At 35.9% G+C, this 19,656-nt stretch overlaps 1 protein-coding gene and 1 pseudogene across 2 annotated transcripts; both read left to right on the top strand.

Moving 5' to 3' along the window:
* Positions 1-844: 844 nt before the first annotated feature.
* Positions 845-6,875, top strand: LOC137733135 (putative inactive purple acid phosphatase 27). Its single transcript, XM_068472294.2, has 13 exons — positions 845-1,199; positions 1,341-1,428; positions 3,108-3,374; positions 3,658-3,766; positions 4,042-4,156; positions 4,367-4,499; positions 4,617-4,804; positions 5,365-5,551; positions 5,658-5,725; positions 5,880-5,970; positions 6,064-6,252; positions 6,380-6,463; positions 6,555-6,875. The coding sequence occupies exons 1-13, from the start codon at positions 871-873 to the stop codon at positions 6,606-6,608; spliced, it is 1,902 nt and encodes a 633-aa protein (XP_068328395.2). The 5' UTR covers positions 845-870; the 3' UTR covers positions 6,609-6,875.
* Positions 6,876-10,071: 3,196 nt separating this feature from the next.
* LOC137735293 (putative disease resistance RPP13-like protein 1 pseudogene) lies at positions 10,072-16,374 on the top strand (annotated as a pseudogene). The gene is made up of 3 exons (XR_015964623.1): positions 10,072-13,954; positions 15,859-15,992; positions 16,109-16,374. The product of XR_015964623.1 is annotated as a putative disease resistance RPP13-like protein 1 pseudogene (transcript).
* The last annotated feature ends 3,282 nt before the right edge of the window (positions 16,375-19,656 follow it).

Genomic DNA, 19,656 nt, shown 5'->3' with positions numbered 1-19,656 from the left:
GTTGGAATGGTATTTCTGATTCTAATAGTAATAGTAAAGTTTTCGAATCCGAGCTCAAAAATTTCGAATTCGAATAGTTTTTGAAAAATTGTTATGAAAATTGAAATGCATTTAGAGATTCCGAAAATTCCGAACTTATTCCAATAATATCTTTTGAAATATTTTGATTTTTTTTATAGTTATTTACTCAAATTATGTATTTTGTAATCAATTGTTAGTTTTGGATACCTTATGTTCATTGTAACAATTTAAACAGATATATATATATATATATATATATATATAATAGGATAAGCACACTAGTATACCAAATTTTTTTTTTTTAACAAACAATGTTATCTACACTAATGGAACGGGATGGGCTTAAACTATCAATGGACTAGCAATAATGTGGTCCAAATTAGAATTGAACCTAAAATTTCTCACTTACAAGAGGAATAACACTATACCGTAATAAAAATTGTTTGTACCAAAAAGTTAATTGAATTTACATATAAGCATATACTAAGTATTAAAAAAAAAATTGAATGTAACAAAAAAGTTCGAGAGTATTAAAAAACCCATAAAATTTATGAATTTTCAAATTATATTTTAAAATCTTCAAGATTACTTCGACTTAGAAGATTCTTAAACTTTTCAATTTAAAAAATTGCGATTCGATCTGAATTAATTTCGAAATATCAAAAAAAAAAGTTAAAAGTAAATCCAAATTTGCAAATTAAACTCATACGTACTCAAGTGGGAAACCAAAGACAAAGTAGTGGGGAAAAAATACAAGGCCAACGACCAAGAAGGCAAGAACCAAGTGTGTATATATAAACCTCGTTCCCTTGTCTAAGGATAACCACAAATCTCCACTTTGATTTTCCAATGGGGTACTGTAGGGTTTCCAATTATTCATTCGTTTTGTTCATATTGTTTCTGTGTTCTTTTGCTTCTTCTTCTTGTTCATCATCCTTGCACCCTTTGGTTTTCAACTCCAAAGTTGAACACCTTAATCACACAGCAATATCTGAGTTTAGGGTTCTTAACAGAAGATTTCTAGGCGACTGTCCGAATCCAAGCCCTTATCTCCAAATTAGTACTAATTCAAGTGCTTCTGGCCTTGGAGATGAAGAATATGTGAGTGTCAATATTAGTGGCGTCCTGCGTCCTTCCAAATATGATTGGGTCGCCATGATATCACCTTCTCATTCTGAGTAAGAATTCTATACAATTGTGGATTATGTTTTAGTAATTATACACGTTAAATATATCGTCTACTAAGTATTCATGGTGGTTTTAGATAGTTCAGATGTTAACACGTTGTTTATTTACACATGCATGTTGGAAATATGCAGTATATCAAGCTGCCTTGCCAATGGAATTCTCTATGCACAAACTGGGGATTTTGGAAAACTTCCTCTTCTCTGCCATTATCCTGTCAAGGTAAACAAATTATCAACCTTTTTCTCTTATGCATATTTTTATACCAAAAAGAAAAAGATAGAAGCTAGGTTTGAATGAGTGAATGGCCAAAAGATTTTTCTTCGTATCGGATTGATATCTGATCGATACCTTGTGATCAATAGCAAAGAATAACCGACTGATTAGAGCCACCAATCACTCTCCTCTTCATATGGCCACATGTTGGAATCCTGTGGAGTTCATTAACTTTTTATCCAATTTTTTCGTGTTCAACTACTACTTCAGAGATTTGAAAGTGAGAATGAGATCTCTGTACGAGAGAAAAGAGCTAAATTTTTTGCTTTAAAAAAAAAAAATTATACAACGATATTGGAGATAGTTGATTGGACTACGTGACAGAATGGATAAACCATAGTTTTGTATTAAACTCGTCGTTTATGAGAGTTTTAAAGTAACACGTTTCCTTAGTAAAGAGGAACGCCACTACACTATAATGCTAGTGCCTATTCTGCAACAACGCAGGTCCTAACGTGTGGCCCTAATCAAAATTTTATTTTACTTTTTATAACAAGCAATATTGCTACTCTAAACTAGACGAGTGAGAGATGTGGATTAAACCCAATAGACATTGAATTAAAGAGAAAAACTCCATTCACTAGATCGATTCGCATCTGAATTCACTTCCTTTCTTTATCAAAGTCCAGCTATTGGAGGAATCGATACAGCTGGTTGATCTTTCTAAAGTCTTCCCTACATGCTTCCTCCCTTCCGGATGGTGCTGAAATCCATCACTTGCCCTTTATCAGTTAGGTCGCGAAATAATCGCTTTTCGGATCAAGCGCACGTTTTCATTTGACAAACAATGTTACTTTTTTCGGTGTCTATTTACTGTTGAATTTTGTGTTTCTAGGTAGTAAGCAAAATATTAAATTCGAACGAACAAAAGCCATTTTTAGGTAGCAACCGAAATCACATTTAATTCGAATGGCCAAACAAATAAAAGTCAAAACCGAGGGCCACATATGGTGATGAAAGAAGCATGGGACAGCCAAGGCCAAATAATTGTCTTTAAGGTGGAACTTTACGTTACTAACAAAGTGGCGTTAAGAACCCATAACGTTCACGTAGAAAGCAACGCAGTGGCTTTTGCTTTGACGTCGGGACAACTTAGCTGATGCCGCGTAATTCCATCGGCCTAGGGTTTATCCCCTTTGCCTTTGTCAAGGCATTTTGTGGACGGCTTTTGGTTTTTTTTTGTCCTAACTCATTTTCTAATTTTCAAGTTTTGATATTCATATTAATTTTGAATGGTGAGATGTGTTACGTGAGGCCGGATATTTATCATATGTTTTTTTTTTTTTTGTCGATTTATGTCATACGTTAAATGGTTCTACTTTTAATTGCACCGAGATCTTTTGCATAAAAATTCCACACTTATTGATTGCACGGGTGATTAAGCGGGGCAATATTGATGCTATTAGTGAGGGACAACAACTCATTCTACCACTTCAAATAACAAATATTCACCATAAAAATTTCATAATCAAAATCATTCAATTTTTTAATTCATTTGAAAATCATCCTTATAAAAAAAAATAAAATCATTTGAATCATAATTCATCAACAACTCGTCATCAATATGTTCTAAAAAAATTAACAAAAACATTGACCCTTAATTGAAATTTTAAAAATTTTTGTAGGCAGCATACATGAGCAATGATCCTGACTATCTCAGCTGCAAGAAGAAGGAATGCAAAAAGTATCAGAATGGTCGATGCGTGGTGTCCACTTGTGGTGGTTCATTATCATTTCATGTTATCAACATCAGAACCGACATTGAATTTGTGTTGTTTTCCGGTGGATTTGAGACACCTTGTATTCTCAAGAAATCAAACCCTCTGAAATTTACCAATCCGAACAAGCCATTATATGGACATATCTCAAGCATCGATTCAACTGGTACATCGGTAATTAACCCGCTTCCAACTGTCAATTAATTTCACTATTATTCTTTAGTACAAGTGATTTTCTACAGTAATTTACATTAAGGGGAGGGCTTGAACTCAGAATCCAATAAGTTGAAGAGGAAGACCCTAACCACGAGAACAATTTACCACTTAATTAGTTCTGTACATGAGGACCTAATTTCCGCTTAAATTTATGGGGTAATGTTAGGCATAGTGTTATATATCATTCTAGATATGTTTCATACTCTATATTGCTACGAATCATTATTCACTTATGATGCAGATGAGAGTAACATGGGTTAGTGGGCACAAGGAACCTCAGCAAGTGCAATATGGCAACGGGGAAAAGCAGACATCAGGAGTTACTACATTTTCACAAGACGATATGAAAAGTGAGTTCCTCATCTCCTACTTGCATGCATACAGATCGATGCGTTTCACTGTACACGTACCAGTATGACATTAACAGAATTGTAATCAATATACATGAAACCTACAAATTGTGTATACGAATTTAGTTGTATAAGTTGAAGGATCGATGGTAGTAATTTTCTCAAAATCCTCGGTCACGCTATAACTCACTCCAGACAGGCCTGATTTGGGTTTCACTCCGAAAGTCTTCTTAATCTGTTTGTTTTCATGTTTGTGTCCCCTTTATAATTGATAGGTTCAGCTCTACCAAGTCCAGCCAAGGACTTCGGCTGGCATGATCCAGGTTTCATTCATACAGCAGTAATGAGAGGACTTAAGCCTTCATCTAGTTTCTCTTATAGATATGGAAGGTATGAATCATTATGATCTAGTTTTAACCTTATAACGAATATTTGGTAAAAGAAAAAGAAGAAACAATGTTCCAAAATATTTGATGAAAGAGAATATGGTGTATGATGACAATGATCAATAAGAATTTTGTTATTAACAAAAAAGCCTTTCATCTTTTTTCAAATTCATGAACCAAAGTGACCTTATTGTGGAGATGGACAAAAATGCAGCGATTCAGTTGGTTGGAGTGATCAAATCCAATTCCGGACTCCACCAGCAGGAGGATCTGATGAACTCAAATTTCTTGCATTTGGCGACATGGGAAAGGCTCCTCGGGATTCTTCAACGATGCATTACATTCAGGTATGATCGATGCATTAGTTTCTGCCAATTACTCAAGTTTCTGGCACATGTTTGTACCTTGAAGGAAAAGTAAAGGCTAACGACAATTTCAATCTTGTTGCATGAATATATATATAGCCAGGATCTCTTTCAGTGATTCAAGCCGTGGCCAATGAAATAAATTCCGGGAATGTAGACTCTATCTTCCACATTGGAGACATTAGCTATGCCACAGGATTTTTAGTTGAATGGGATCTTTTCCTTCAACAAATCAGTCCGGTCGCTTCTCGAGTTTCTTACATGACAGCAATAGGAAACCATGAGAGGTACGCTCTTTTATTATTGCCAATATTTTTTATACGCTACGGATACTGGAGACGATTTCATTAACTCGGTTAATGTTACCTCACTAGATATTTGGCATGCTTTGTTGTCAAACTCTCAATCCAGAGCACACATTCAAACAAACGACTCACTTTTTTTTTGGTTGAGATTCCCTGGCTACAAACGTAACATCTTGCCCTTTCTTAAAGTTTCCATTAAGTACACGTTGCACCCTTACTGTTTTGAGTTTATAACGGATTCCATATGGACAAAAACTATGATTTTCTTTTTTAAATAAATACTTCATAACGTTTTGAATGTAAGGAGAGATGAAAAATGCTCACATAGCATTACTCTAGGGTTTATGTGAGGAGAAAGTATAGCCAATAACTTGATAATCAGGAGGACTTAGGGACCAATATTGTTGTTACATACTTACAGTTTGTAACTTTATGGTTGATTTCGCCATTTTTTTTTAAATGTAAATGACCAAACTGGTTCCCATGTTTTGCTTTGCTATGTGGGATTCATAACGTATATGCGTTATACGTATAATTTGCAGGGACTATATAGACACTGGATCGGTTTATATTTTACCAGATTCAGGTGGAGAATCTGGAGTTCCTTATGAGACTTACTTTCCTATGCCAACCTCAGCAAAGGATAAGCCATGGTATTCCATAGAACAAGCAAGTGTTCACATTACGGTGATTTCAACAGAGCATGACTGGTCCACAAATTCCGAGCAGGTAAAGATGAATCAGCACTTCTGCATTTGCTTAATCATATCATTAATTCAAGCAACTATACTCTCAGCTTATTCAATCCTTTTATCTTACGCACTATATATTATAGTATCAATGGATGAGAAAGGACATGGCTTCAGTTGATCGATCTAAAACTCCTTGGTTGATTTTTATGGGGTAAGTTAACTAAGAGACCTTCAAGTTTATGTTGTTTTCTAGTCTACTAATTTTAACGTACACATTCGAAAATCAAGTGTTCCAGTAATTAACTCTCTCTTTCACTCTTTTTATGTTGTAGTAAATATAATGCATGTAACATTTTAAACTGCAGGCATAGACCCATGTATTCCTCCTCACCTGGATTCCTCAATGTTGATAAAATATTTGTCGACGAAGTGGAACCATTACTGCTCGAGAGCAAAGTAACATCCCTTCACCAGCTTGTTATTGGTTATATATTTCCAGCTAGTTAGTTCCATTCTGACATACATTGCTGTTGGAAATTTGAACTGAAGGTTGATTTAGTCCTATTTGGTCATGTTCATAACTACGAGCGAACTTGTGCGGTTTATAAGAGTGAATGCAAAGGATTGCCTCAAAAAGATGAAAATGGGATTGACACATATGATCATAGCAACTACAGTGCCCCAGTGCACGCTGTAATTGGTATGGCTGGCTTTACCTTGGACGGGTTCTCAAGTGGTGTAAGTCTCTCTCTCTCTCTCTCTCTCTCTCTCTCTCTCTCTTTCTCTCTCTCTCTCTCTCTCTCGCTTACACACACACAGGATTTTCGTACCATTCTTTACATGGAATTGGAATCTGATCAAACAGGTTAATAATCCTTGGAGTTTATCCAAGATTTCTGAATTTGGTTATCTAAGAGGACATGCGACAAAGAAAGAGATGAAATTAGAGGTCAGTAAATATGCAAGTTTGAGACTGAAACTTTGAACAAATCTCACTGTGGCAGACTTGTATGTTCACTAAATTGCTTTCATGTTTCCAGCTTGTGAATGCAGATACAAGAAAGGTTGAAGACAGATTCCGCATTACAAAATAGCACGGTCATTTAATAGGAAGATTTATGTCCAATGTATATAAGTTGAACAAGATGAAGAGGAGAGTGCCGGTCATCATGTCCGGAGAAAGTTGTTTCAAAATGTCACTTAGTATTTTGAGTACAGATTTTAAGGTTAATGTATTGCAAAAATATTGTCATCTAAGATAAAAGATAGTTTAAACATCTACAGATAATGTACTCAAACAATGATCTCTTCCTTTTTCGGAATCATTCAATAAGATTAATGGCAACTCTTAAATCTAAAAATCTCCGATACAACTATGTATCACACCCTGATCACTACTCCTCCTACCAATAACCTCAGCTCTCATGTCCTCCTCCTCCTCCTCCAAGACTTCTGTTGCTGCTGCAGCAAGGTTTTTTCCTCCACCGTGTCCCAATCTTGGGGCTCTTTCTCGCTGTTTGGGTCTTTGTAATCATAAACTCCTTGAGGCCAAAAAAGCACCATGGCTTGCCTGTTTGGCCCGTGTTTGGCATGTTCCTCTCTCGGTCTCTAGCACTACTCCAAACTAAGCCATATGAGTTACTCTCCGAAGTTCTTTGCCACCAAAATGGAACGATTAGATTCAAAGGGCCTTGGTGTAGCAGCCTCTTTGGCGCCATCACTTGCGACCCTCGTAACTTGGAGTACCGTCAAGTCCAAGTTCTCCAATTTTTTCAAAGGCCCTTATTTCGAAGACACCGTTTGAGATCTTCTCGGGGATGGCATATTCAGCGCAGACAGCGATAAGTGGCAGTGCGAAAGGAAGACGGCTAGCTTTCAGTTCAACTCAGCCAAGTTCCAGAAACTGACAGTGGATTCATTGTTTGAGCTGGTTCATGCTCGGCTGTTACCTGTTTTAGAGGACTCCATCAAACACTTGGCCCCAATCGACCTCCAAGACGTTCTTATGAGGTTGACTTTTGACAATGTTTGCATGATCACATTTGGGGTCGATCCCGGTTGCTTGCAGCCAGGTTTACCCAAAATACCATTTGCTCAGGCTTTGAGGAGGCGACAGGAGGAACGTTGATACGCTTTTGTGGCCCCATGTGCGTGTGGAAGGCCATGACGTACTTCAAATTGGGCGCAGAGAGCAAGCTTATTCAGATGTCCATAATATAGGAGTGGATGAATTCGCAGACAATGTCATCCGGTCATTAACGAAAGAGAGCCAACGCCAAGCATTTTGAAGGCCAAGTCATCTTGGTCGATCGGTATTCAATCACTGGAGTCAACACTAATTTTTTCGAAGCTCAATTGTTCAGTCAATATTCTTAATGGAGCTAGCGCAACTTGTCGAAAGTCCAACTTAAAGAAGCAGATTTGAGCACAGTAACTCAGGCTCAACTTGTGTTGAAAAAATAGTTTGCTCTCATACCATGATAAACTTTTTTAGGCTTTGCATGTTCTATCACCAACATCACCAATATTGTCCCAACTATTAGGGATGGAATCTCCAATATATAAGTTGTATATTATTTTGCCATATGTCCGATGTGAGATTCTATTGTCCAACACTTAGTACCAATAATCTAGTGTGATATTCTTCTTCACTAATAATTGAGAGTTTTTAGATTCTATTCTCGTAAATGACGAGTTCAATATTATTTACTAACATAAAATAAAATGAAATTTAACTTGCAAGGTTTTTTTCTTGTTAATACGAAAAAAAATTAAAATAGGGTTGTTTTATTCACATCCATATTTTGTTGGCTACACCCCAAATACTTAATAAACCCGACTTTTACTTTTTGAACTAAAATTTATCTTAATACACCCCACATTTTTTTCAATACTACCCTCACACCCAACATACACAATAATAAGACACCTAACGCTCAAACTCTTTGCCAACATCCGGGTTTATGTCAATTGAGTGTTTAGTTTTCTATCAATTAGGGATTTTAGATTTCGTATTTGAAGAAATTGGATCAAAAGCATGCAAACCAAGTTCTGCAAAAAATAGAATAGAGCCTTTGCAATCTTAGCAAGTGAATTCAAAAGGTTGTTCCAGAGAATTTCGGAAGTGTCCATCATCAATTCATAATCAAGCCATCACATTGAAGACTATTACTTCTATTGGCTAGAGTAAGGAGAAATAATGTGAGGAATAGGACAAGTTGCCATAAGTTGCTTCATGAAGTTTTCAATATTTGTTTTCTGTATATGTCCAACAGGCAACAGCAAACTCCACCATATCAGAAGTAAACCTGTTCAATTTTCTCTGAAGAGATTTTAGCCAATCGAATGAAATATTATAAACACAAATTGATATGTGATAAATAACATTGCAATGAATTGTATCGTTGGCTCCAATAGCAGGTGAAAGTGGCTTCGAGAGCTGGAAGAAAATAATGTACACTAAAAATGATTTTGAGGTGTATTCATAATCTTATGGGGTCTAAATAGTCTTTTTACATTAAAGTGTATAAGTAATATTTTATGAGGGGTGCATTCAACAATATTTGGGGTGCTAATAGAAAAACCCTTAAAATATTATAAGTGTAGCAACTAGCCATGCAAGTTGGAATGGTATTTCTGATTCTAATAGTAATAGTTAAGTTTTCGAATCTGAACTCAAAAATTTCAAATTTGAATAGTGTTTGAAAAATTGTTATGAAAATTGAAATGCATTTAGAGATTCCGAAAATTTCGAACTTATTCCAATAATTTTTTTTTTTTTTGAAATATTTTGATTTTTTTATAGTTATCTACTCAAATTATGTATTTTGTTATCAACATAGTATTTTATTGTTAGTTTTGGATACCTTATGTTCATTGTAACAATTTAAACATATATACATATACATATATATATATATATATATATATATTAAATAGGATAAGCACGCTAGTATACCAAATTTTTTTTTTTAACAAACGATATTATTTACATTAATGGAAGGAGGTGTGATTAGACTCTCAATGGACTAGCAATAATGTGGTCCAAATTCACCTTTAGAGAGAATTGAATATAAGATATCTCACTTACAAGAAGAATACCACTATACTATAGTAAAAATTATTTGTATCAAAAAGTTAATTGAATTTACATGTAAGTATATTATTAAAAAAAAATAATATATTTTATGTACCAAAAAAGTTCGAGAGTATTAAAAAACCCATAAAATTTATGAATTTTCAAACTATATTTTAAAATATTCGAGACTACTTCGTTTAAGAAGATTCTTAAAATTTTCAATTTCAAAATTGTGATTCAATCTGAATTAATTTCGAAATATCAAAATAAAAGTTAAAAATATTCCTACCGAAAGGTTCCGTTCAAAAAAAAAAAAGGAATGATTAAAATTATTTTTAGTGTGATCGTCACACAAGATGGTACACTACGTATCGTTACATAAATTGTGAGTTATATAATTTAAAATATAAAATTTCTCACCCGTATAAAAACAAAAAAACACATGATGTCACAACTAAAAATTTCTCAAGAAGCATGCTTTCAGCCCGCCGAGTCAAGTCAACATTTGAAAAACAAAAAGCTTTGCAACAGCGCTGAGTTATTCTTCATTCTCTGAGAAATTCGGAATCCATTTTCTTCTCAATCTTTCAACTTCCCATCCATCGGAAGATTGAAATCCATGGCGATGGAAGTTGTGGGCGGCGCTCTTCTCTCTTCCTTTCTCTCCGTCTTGTTTGATAGGCTGGCCTCCCGTCCCGTCGTCGACTTCATCCGCGGACAGAAGATCACCAGCGGACTGCTCAAGAAGTTGAGGATTAAGCTGCTTTCAGTTAATTCTGTGCTCGATGACGCGGAGGAGAAGCAATTCAACAACCCAGCTGTGAGGGAGTGGCTCGACGAACTCAAAGATGCTCTGTATGCTGCAGACGACCTGCTCGATGAGATCAAGACTGAAGCTCTGCGGCGAAAGCTCGAAGGCGATGAATCCGAAAGCAGCAGCAGCAAAAGTCAGGTAGGGATCTCCAGTTCCACTTGGATTGACGAATTTGACAAAACAATGGAACCCAAGATTGTTGAAATGCTTGGGAGGTTAGAATTTATTGTAAATGAGAAAGATGTGCTTGGTTTGAACGAGGGTGTTCCCAATCGGCGACCACAATCAAGATTATCTGCCACTTCTTTGGTGGAAGAGGACGGTGTGTACGGTAGGGATGAGGACAAGGAGGCCATTGTGAAGCTATTGCTATCCGATGATGCGAATGGCAATAAGTTGAGTGTGATTCCGGTTGTGGGAATGGGTGGCGTCGGAAAGACCACCCTTGCGCAGCTCGTATACAACGATGCTAGAGTGAAGCAACATTTTGACTTGCAAGCATGGGTTTATGTTTCAGAAGAATTCGATGTTGTTAGAATAACCCAAATTATTTATGGATCAGTCATTTCACAAACTTGTAGTATCACGGACTTGAATCTACTTCAAGTTAAACTCAAGGAGGCTTTGACGGGAAAGAAATGTTTCTTTGTTCATGATGATGTGTGGAACGAGAATTATATTCACTGGGATGCATTGCGGTGTTCTTTTGAGTCTGTCGGACACGGAAGTAAGATCATTGTGACTACACGTAACCAACGTGTTGCATCAATGATGGGTACTGTCACAGCTTACCATCTAAACCAAATATCTGAAAAAGATTGCGGGTTGTTATTTTGCAAGCATGCCTTCGGCAGGATAAACTCAGCTGTGCATCCAACTCTAGAAGAAATCAGTAGCGGAATAATTAAGAAGTGTAAAGGTCTTCCATTAGCTGCAAAGTCTCTTGGGGGTTTGTTGCGCTGTAAACAAAGTTACGAGGAGTGGGATGAAATATTGAAGAGTGAAATATGGGACTTGCAAGATGAGTATACCATTCTTCCAGCTTTGAGATTAAGTTATCATCATCTTCCTTCTCATCTAAAACGATGTTTCTCCTATTGTTCGATTTTCCCCAAAGGTTACAAATTCGGAAAATCAGAATTAGTTTTGTTGTGGATGGCTGAAGGTTTTTTGTCACCCCAAAGAAAGAAAATGATGGAAGACGTTGGAGTGGAGTACTTTGATGATTTAATATCGAGGTCATTTTTTCAGCATTCAGGTGATGACCAATCACTTTTTACCATGCATGACCTTATCAATGATTTAGCAAAGTTTGTATCAAGAGAATTTTGTTTTAGGTTGGATGATAGTGACTCATTCAATAATGTTTCAAGCAAGACTCGTCATTTCTCATACACTCAGAATAGCCCCTTTCTCGAAGGACTTGGTGTAGGTGTTCATGCGACTGCAAAGGAGGAGATTTCTGGTTTTGATAAATTTGAAGCTTTATGCGAAGCCAAGTATTTGCGCACCTTCCTAGCAATAAAACCTGGACCATTATGGAATATTTTCTGTTTCAACAAGGTACCTCATGATCTCTTACGAACACTGTATTGTTTGAGAGTGCTCTCTTTATCTCATTGCAACAACAAGGAGTTGCCTTATTGGATTGGCAATTTGAAACACCTAAGGTATATAGACTTGTCATACAGTAGATTTGAAAAGTTACCTGAAACGATATGTACTTTGCATAATCTACAAACGTTGCTCTTGTTCAATTGTGATGAACTTGCTCAGTTGCCGATCAACTTGGGGAGACTCATCAATTTGCGCCATCTTGATGTTAGAAGCACCAATCTAAAAGAGATGCCACCACATATGGATAAGTTGAAGGATCTCCACACATTGAGTGACTTTGTTGTTGGCAAACAAGCTGCACCTAGCATTGTAGTGTTGAAAGAGCTTCAGTTAGTAGGTACACTTGCTATTTCAGGGCTTCATAATATTGTGAATTCTGAGGATGCTTTTGTAGCCAATATGAGAAATAAGCACCTTGACGGACTAGCTTTGACATGGGGAGCTGAGACTGATGATTCACAAAAAGATAGAGAGGTGCTTAATAATCTCCAGCCTCATACACACCTGAAAGCCTTGAGTCTTAAGTTTTATGGGGGTACAAGATTTCCGGATTGGTTAGGGGATCATTCTTTTTCTAATTTGGTTTCTCTTCAACTCGAAGATTGTAAACATTGTTGCTCCTTGCCACCACTGGGGCAGCTATCCTCCCTCGTCACGCTTTATGTTTGTGGGTTAAATGAAGTAGAGACGATAGGGCCTGAGTTTTATGGTAATATTGTTATGCCATTTAGATCTCTATCAGTTTTATTCTTCAGAGATATGTTGGGGTGGCAAGAGTGGTCTCATTTCGGAAGTAGCCAAGAAGGTGGAGCTTTTCCTCATCTTTGTCAGCTCTATCTGACAAATTGTCCCAAGCTAACAGAGAAATTACCTGAGTATCTTCCATCCTTGACTACACTTGAGATAAGGAGATGCGAGCAACTTCTGGGTTCACTTCCAAGAACTGGGGCCATTTTGGAGGTTCCTTATGTGAAAGACAACCTTTGTCTTGAAGAGAAAACTAGCGGTACTAACTCATCTCTTACTCCATTTCCTTGTGACGGTCTGGCTGATGCTTTAAGAGTTTTTAAAATAAAAAATTGTTGGAACTTATCTCCACTAAATCACCGCTATGCATTCCTTGAAACATTGAAGATAAAGAGTAGCTGTGATTCAACCAAGTCTATCCCGCTGGACTACTTCCCAAAGGTTAAAGAGCTCAAATTATATGACTGTAGGAATCTGGAATCCCTTACTTGTTCCCAGGATTCTGAAAGCCCTACAATCCTGTCCCTCAGTTCCTTGAGAATATTTAATTGCCCAAATTTTGTATCTTTTCCCGATGGAGGACTGTACGCCCCCAACTTGATAGTGCTTAATATATCTGAATGCGATAAATTGAGGTCGTTGCCAGAACATATGTGCACCAGTCTCTCATCTCTTCAGGCTGTAATCCTAGAGTATTGTTCTGAACTAGAGTCATTTCCTGAAGGGGGACTGCCTTCAAATTTGGATATGCTGCGTATCTTTGGATCCAAAAAACTCATTGCCAACCGCATGCACTGGGGTCTGGATAGGCTCATCTGTCTCAGATACTTGGCTTTCAGCTTTGACGAATGTGAAGACGTTGTATCATTTCCGGAGGAGGGGCTTCTGCCTACCATTTTGACTACTCTCTGCATCTTCAATAGTCCAAATCTTAAGATCCTGGACTCTAAGGGTTTTCAAAACCTCACCGCTCTTCAACATTTGTTCATTGATGAGTGTAATGAGCTCGAATGCTTGCCAGAAGGCCTTCCCACTTCTCTTTCTCATTTGGATATCAATAAATGTCCTTTGCTGACACAAAGGTGCCAGAAAGAGATAGGGGAAGATTGGCTCAAGATTTCTCACATCACTCGTGTAACCGTTGATGGGCTCGATTTCATAAACTGATCGACTCTCTCTCTCAGGTACTTCTTGCACTAATATGATTTTTGAAGTTTATGAATGGTTCAATATTAGTAGGGAATCTGAAAATTGTTAGTTCTTGTCACTTATTCACTTTCAACTATTTATGCAATCTATAACTACCTGATGTTTAATTACTAGTGGATTTAACTTCATCCTTCAGTCCATTAATGCTATGTTCCTGTCAACTACTTCCTCATTTTTAGTTGTGAGTTGTTCCTTCGGATATTAATTTGTCACTTGTTTATGTTCCTTTATGTGTCAATCCAAATTTAAAATTATTTATTATGTTGCTTTGCTTGAAATTCAATGACTATAACATGAACAAACTGTTAGTTGTTTATCCTATGCCTCACATATGCTTACTACTTCTTAGAGGAAGTCTGCCGTACACAGGATTCATCATCGAAAAATCTTGGTTCTTTATCTTAATTTCAATTTTGATCAGGTTTAATTGTAACGGTAAGGAATTCGAGTTCTTATTTTAGAGGTCGGTATACATTTCATGTTTTTCTTACACCCATAAAATGTCTTTAAATAAGGCAAGAACTTAAAAAGAAAGAGGATTTAACAATGCGAGCCATAATTTCCAAAACATATCTTAATGTTCAGATGGATTACCAAGTATTCTGATGTAAGTATAATTTGGTTTATGAATTTTTGTTTCTCGTGATGTTAAGAAAACATGCTAAACAGAACACCAACCTAAAAATTGCTGTTGATCACTCGTCAGAGTAATTCGACCACAGATAGATGGGACCAAGATTATACTAGGACACCGTAATACTGTTATGCTTCATGTTTTCTTTTAGCACTTGGGAATCTTGTAGAGGACTAACTGGCATTTCCCTATTACCCTAGAAGACTTCTGCATTCTTGACTAGGACACTGAGGAGAAACTTCTACTCCAGGTTGCTTAAACTTTAATGGGACTTTTTTGGTCTATTTGTATGCACTGATATATACTTGTTTCCTTTAATGGCCGTTTCCCTGTACATGAACAAATTCATTGTCGTGTCTTTCTAGTGTTTCTTAGGTATGCCCATGTTGGAACTTTAGCAGATACCTAATTCAATGTTGGAAAAAGGATATTGCTAGACATTCGAACTTTTCTTTCAACTTTATCTTCCCAACTTAGGAGGAATTCTGACATTGGAGGGTACAAATTACTAAGTGTTTTGATGCAGTGGTGCTGGTGAATATCATTTGCCACCTAAGTTGGTAAAGAAAATTCAGGAGAAATATTCGGATGTTTTTACTTACCCCTCTAACTGCTAAACTTTTTCCGGATGTTTGTTCTGTTAATTATGTTTGACTGTGGTTCCGTTATTGCTGGCAAGAAGTTCAGCTACTATTGTGGAAGAGGATGTGTAGTCACGATTCTCTTATGCTCTTGTTGTCATTGCTAGTATCGTTGGCAAAAGAATGTGTATCTGGTTTTTACTACAAGAAACAAGTTCTTTTTTCCCTTACCGAACAACATGCATCAGAAATCATCCACATCCTACACTTGTCAATTTTTCTTAGGGCGTTCAAACCTGGTACCTCTATATAGTTGGGAGAGGGAAAAGTTTGCATACATGCTACCGATTGGACAGAGTTCGATGTAGTTCTCAACCTAGGATTACCAAAATTTCCGTTCGCAATCTTCCGGATTTCTTTTCCTATGTAGTAATTCAAAATTCCTGCACTTGTATTTGTGTGATACTGGTTTCACCTTAGATTGATTGATTTCTATTTTAGTTAACATCGACGGAGAATTTATAGTAAACCAAAACTGTAAACGGTAAATACACAACTGCAAAACTCTGTAGGCTCATATATGTCAAAGTTTGTTATTAGTTAATGTCAAGTCTCCCTATAATTTTGTGATCGCTGTTCACTGATCAGGGTTACTCATTCTCAGGGTTATTTTCGCTGTATGCCTTCAGAAGCCTCGGTGTGCTGGCATTTGTTTCTTGATCTCGATTCAACACAGAAGTGTGTTTGTCTTGATTGCAGATGCTTCTCCTCAGGGGCATCACCTGCGTATTCCCTTAGGTATATTTCTGGTCTGCACTCATTTCCTTTAGTTTTCTTCACTTGTTCGAAGACACAAACAGTTTCTGTGACAGTTGTTCGCAATCACAAATTTGACGGGTGTCATTGTTTTTCAGTTTCTGAAAGCGGATACAAGAAAAGTTTTGACTGCAGCTTCCATATTACAAAACCAATGGTCGTACGGATGATCGAACGCAGAAAACAGAGAAGAGTATGCGGAATGTCACGTAATGTTTTTCTTTAAACGAGATTAACAACGATTTGTTTTCGTTATTTGCATGATATTACCATAATCTGTTAAACAATTGTTCAATTATTTTCCTCATGGCCATTGAATCCAGTTGATACACAAACACATTTAATCACATTTCAGCAGACTAGCTAACAATGTTGTCCATCTTATTTACATATATGAGTAAGGATTTATGTAGAATTTTTCGCCATAATGTCACTATCCTCGTCCGCAAAACGAATTAGCGATCTATTAGGTTATAATTAGCGAGGTAATGAGATGATTAATACTAGTACGAGTGATTAAGCACTGATACAAAGTGATTATTACCAACGGATTGCTAGGAAATCCTATTAAGGTTTGGAATATTAACCAAGGTTTAGGGTCGATTTTGCATTGCTGTAATTATTTTAAAATTAGCTTTTTAAAAAAAAAAAAAAAAAAAAAAAAAAACTGGGGTTAAAATTGTGTTTGGTGAATGAAAAAAAAAAAAGTGTTTTTTGTAAAAATCATGGATTCAAAACAGCATAAAGCAGAAGTAGTTCCACCTTGCATTTGGAAACGTGTTTTTTTTTTTTTCATGGCACAGCAACCCTAAACTAGCCTTTAATGAATTTTACCAGTATAAGCAAAATTAAAGTTACGTGAATTACACATAATATCATTCATTAATGTAACCTAATGATTAGAAATATATAGAATAACTCGTACTAGCACGCCTGAAGATATTCAACAATAAGAAGCTGCCTTTAAATTCTGATAATCCAAGTTAATTCTCTACAATTTTTGCTTTGTATTGCACCTTAATACGTGTTACATGGTAGGTTCGATGATCCTTCTATTTGCTTAATATTGTGTATGTTAAGAGTGGCTGCCTAACTTTCTGAATAGTTTATGAGTACTCATTGAACCTTAAACAAAACTACCTTCCCAACAGAATCATTCGGCTATTTATGTTTGTTCATATTATTATAATTATATACAATTTTTTACTCTGTCTTTTCTTTCATGTTTTTTAATCGTACCTTTTCCTGGTGGCTTCTCCCCCAATTTCTTGGGAAACACATTGTTCCATGTGAAAATTCTAAACGTTAATTATGCTTTGTGAGAAAGAGAGCGCTTTTATATTGACATTGACATCATACTGTGCAGAGTTTTAGGATCTGACAACTTAGATTATTCAAATTCAATTTGTCGATCTTCGTTAACTCATTCTGCTAGCATACTTTATACAAACCAAGAGTTTTGATTTCTCTTTCACACAAACTAAGAGACCGAAATTTCTTAAACTCCGGACACTAAAGTCTAGAAAGTATCCAAATTCGATTGACATGTTCATGTTATTATAAATCAAAAGGTAAGAGCTTGAACCGACCATTTTGTATGAAAGCGTTTAATATTTGGGCAATGAAAAAGTAGTAATATTTTGGGTATATATTAGGGTCAATCATCAGAGCTGGGTGGTGGTCCAATATATTAAACCTAACGGCTAATAAAGCTTTGCATTTAACTAAATATACTTAGACCAAAAGCATTAGGTTGAAAATGCATGTTTCTAGCCTCCTAATCTTGCTTTGTCTCTCTCTTTTGTGTATTTTCCACTTAGTCGGAGAAGAAAACAATTAAGTAATGAAAATTAAGTTGTTAATTGGCTGTGAATTAATGTGATTCATGTAAGATAATGATACTCTAGTGCTTTAGAGCTTAACCAAATCACTTTCAACAATCATACACCTCACGCTTACCTTCTTTTTGTCGTATCATCATTGCATCAGAAATGTTCTCTTGATCATCTGGTGACTAGTGACCATTAAATTTGATATCAACGATAGAGAGTAAATGAACGTGTTTTTGGTGTTTTAAATTCAACTCTCATTTCAAATTCTTAGGGTTCGTTTGAAACTATTTTTAAAATTGCTGAAACCGTTATTTGTGAAAATATTTTGGAACCAATTTTTTGTAAACATACAAGTAAATCATGAAAAAACATTTGAAGTACTTCCTACAAGAATCATATAACTGGTGTTTCCTAGAAGAAGCACATTCCTAATACTTCTTGCAAAAAGTACTTTAAGTGCTTTTTGAAATCCACGAACATTTTTTTTTATATAAAAACGCTTTCAACCTTTTAAAAGTACTTACAAACGAGTCTTTAATCATCATGACATCTGAAAAACGAAACTCGTATTTACTTTTTTTTTTTAATACAATAAACAAATAATATAATACCCAAAGGTTGGAGATGGTCTAAGACAGATAAATTTAAAGCCACTCAGTATTACGGTCTGGCGATATTCCTCTTCAATTGGAAATGAGAGGTCTTAAGTTTGAATCTCATGGATGGCGAATTCGATACCAAATTAAGATGTCTATTATGTGGCTTGACCGAACTCTTCTTCTTCTTAATATAAAAATATCGATGTACTTAAAAAAACAAAAAACAAATAAAATAGTGGCTTATGGTGGAAACAAAGCCATCAACTTTCCCAGCTTTGACGGGTAACGTGTCAGATATCAAGTATGTATGTTTTTGTTGGCAAATCTAGCAGACATTGGAGGACATTTGACAAAGCAAGGGTCCAACTAATGAAGCAGTCGAGGTACTAAACTACTCAAATTATTAAAAAAAGCTCCAAAACTGTGATTTACATTGATCAAATGAGACCATTGGAGGATATTTGACAAAGCAAGGGTCCAACTAACGAAGCAGTCGAGGTACCAAACTACTCAAACTATTTAAAAAAAGCCCCAAATCTGTGATTTACATTGATCAAATGAGCCTGGTGGTCTCAATAGTGATAGTGTCGGAAGTACGTAATAATGTCAGAAGTTAAAAATGGAGTCCAAAACTAAGCAAATATCCCTTTCCCATGAGCAGCGCCATGAGAGATCTTTTCTTTCTTTTTTCCTCTCTAAGTTGTTTCTTGCGTAATACGGCATGAGAAAATATTTAATTTCCTTTCTTTTTCCTTGGCTTAGGGGTTAGGGACACATTATTTTAGAATATGCCATGATTGTTCAACAAACAACCCTCTAAACACAATAAAATTTATAAATAATTAAATAAACAAATAAAAGCCCTACAACCGAGTCTCTTTTTTTTTCTTTTTTTCTTTTTTTTTTTTTTTTTTGTTTTGACTGATAGAAATGATGAGAAGAAAAAACATGAAATGTTGGCATGAAAAAATTGGACAAAAAACATGAAATGACGAGAATTCCATAAAAAATCTCACTTTTAAACGAGTCTCACAATAAAAAATGAAAGGGTATAGTCTGCGTTTTGAATGGTCCCCTCCATGTCCATGGCAACCTACTTTTAGTTTTCATGATTAAAATTAATTTTCTTCCCTACATGTCAAAGTAGCCGTTGCACCTCCCCCTCTCTTCCCATTTAAATATGTATATGTCCCTAATCTTTCCACCAAGAAATCC

This window comes from Pyrus communis, chromosome 7 (assembly GCF_041283825.1).
Source record: "Pyrus communis isolate YQ-2024b chromosome 7, ASM4128382v1, whole genome shotgun sequence".
NCBI classification, from domain to species: domain Eukaryota; kingdom Viridiplantae; phylum Streptophyta; class Magnoliopsida; order Rosales; family Rosaceae; genus Pyrus; species Pyrus communis.
This window is presented reverse-complemented; position numbering and strand designations above follow the sequence as displayed.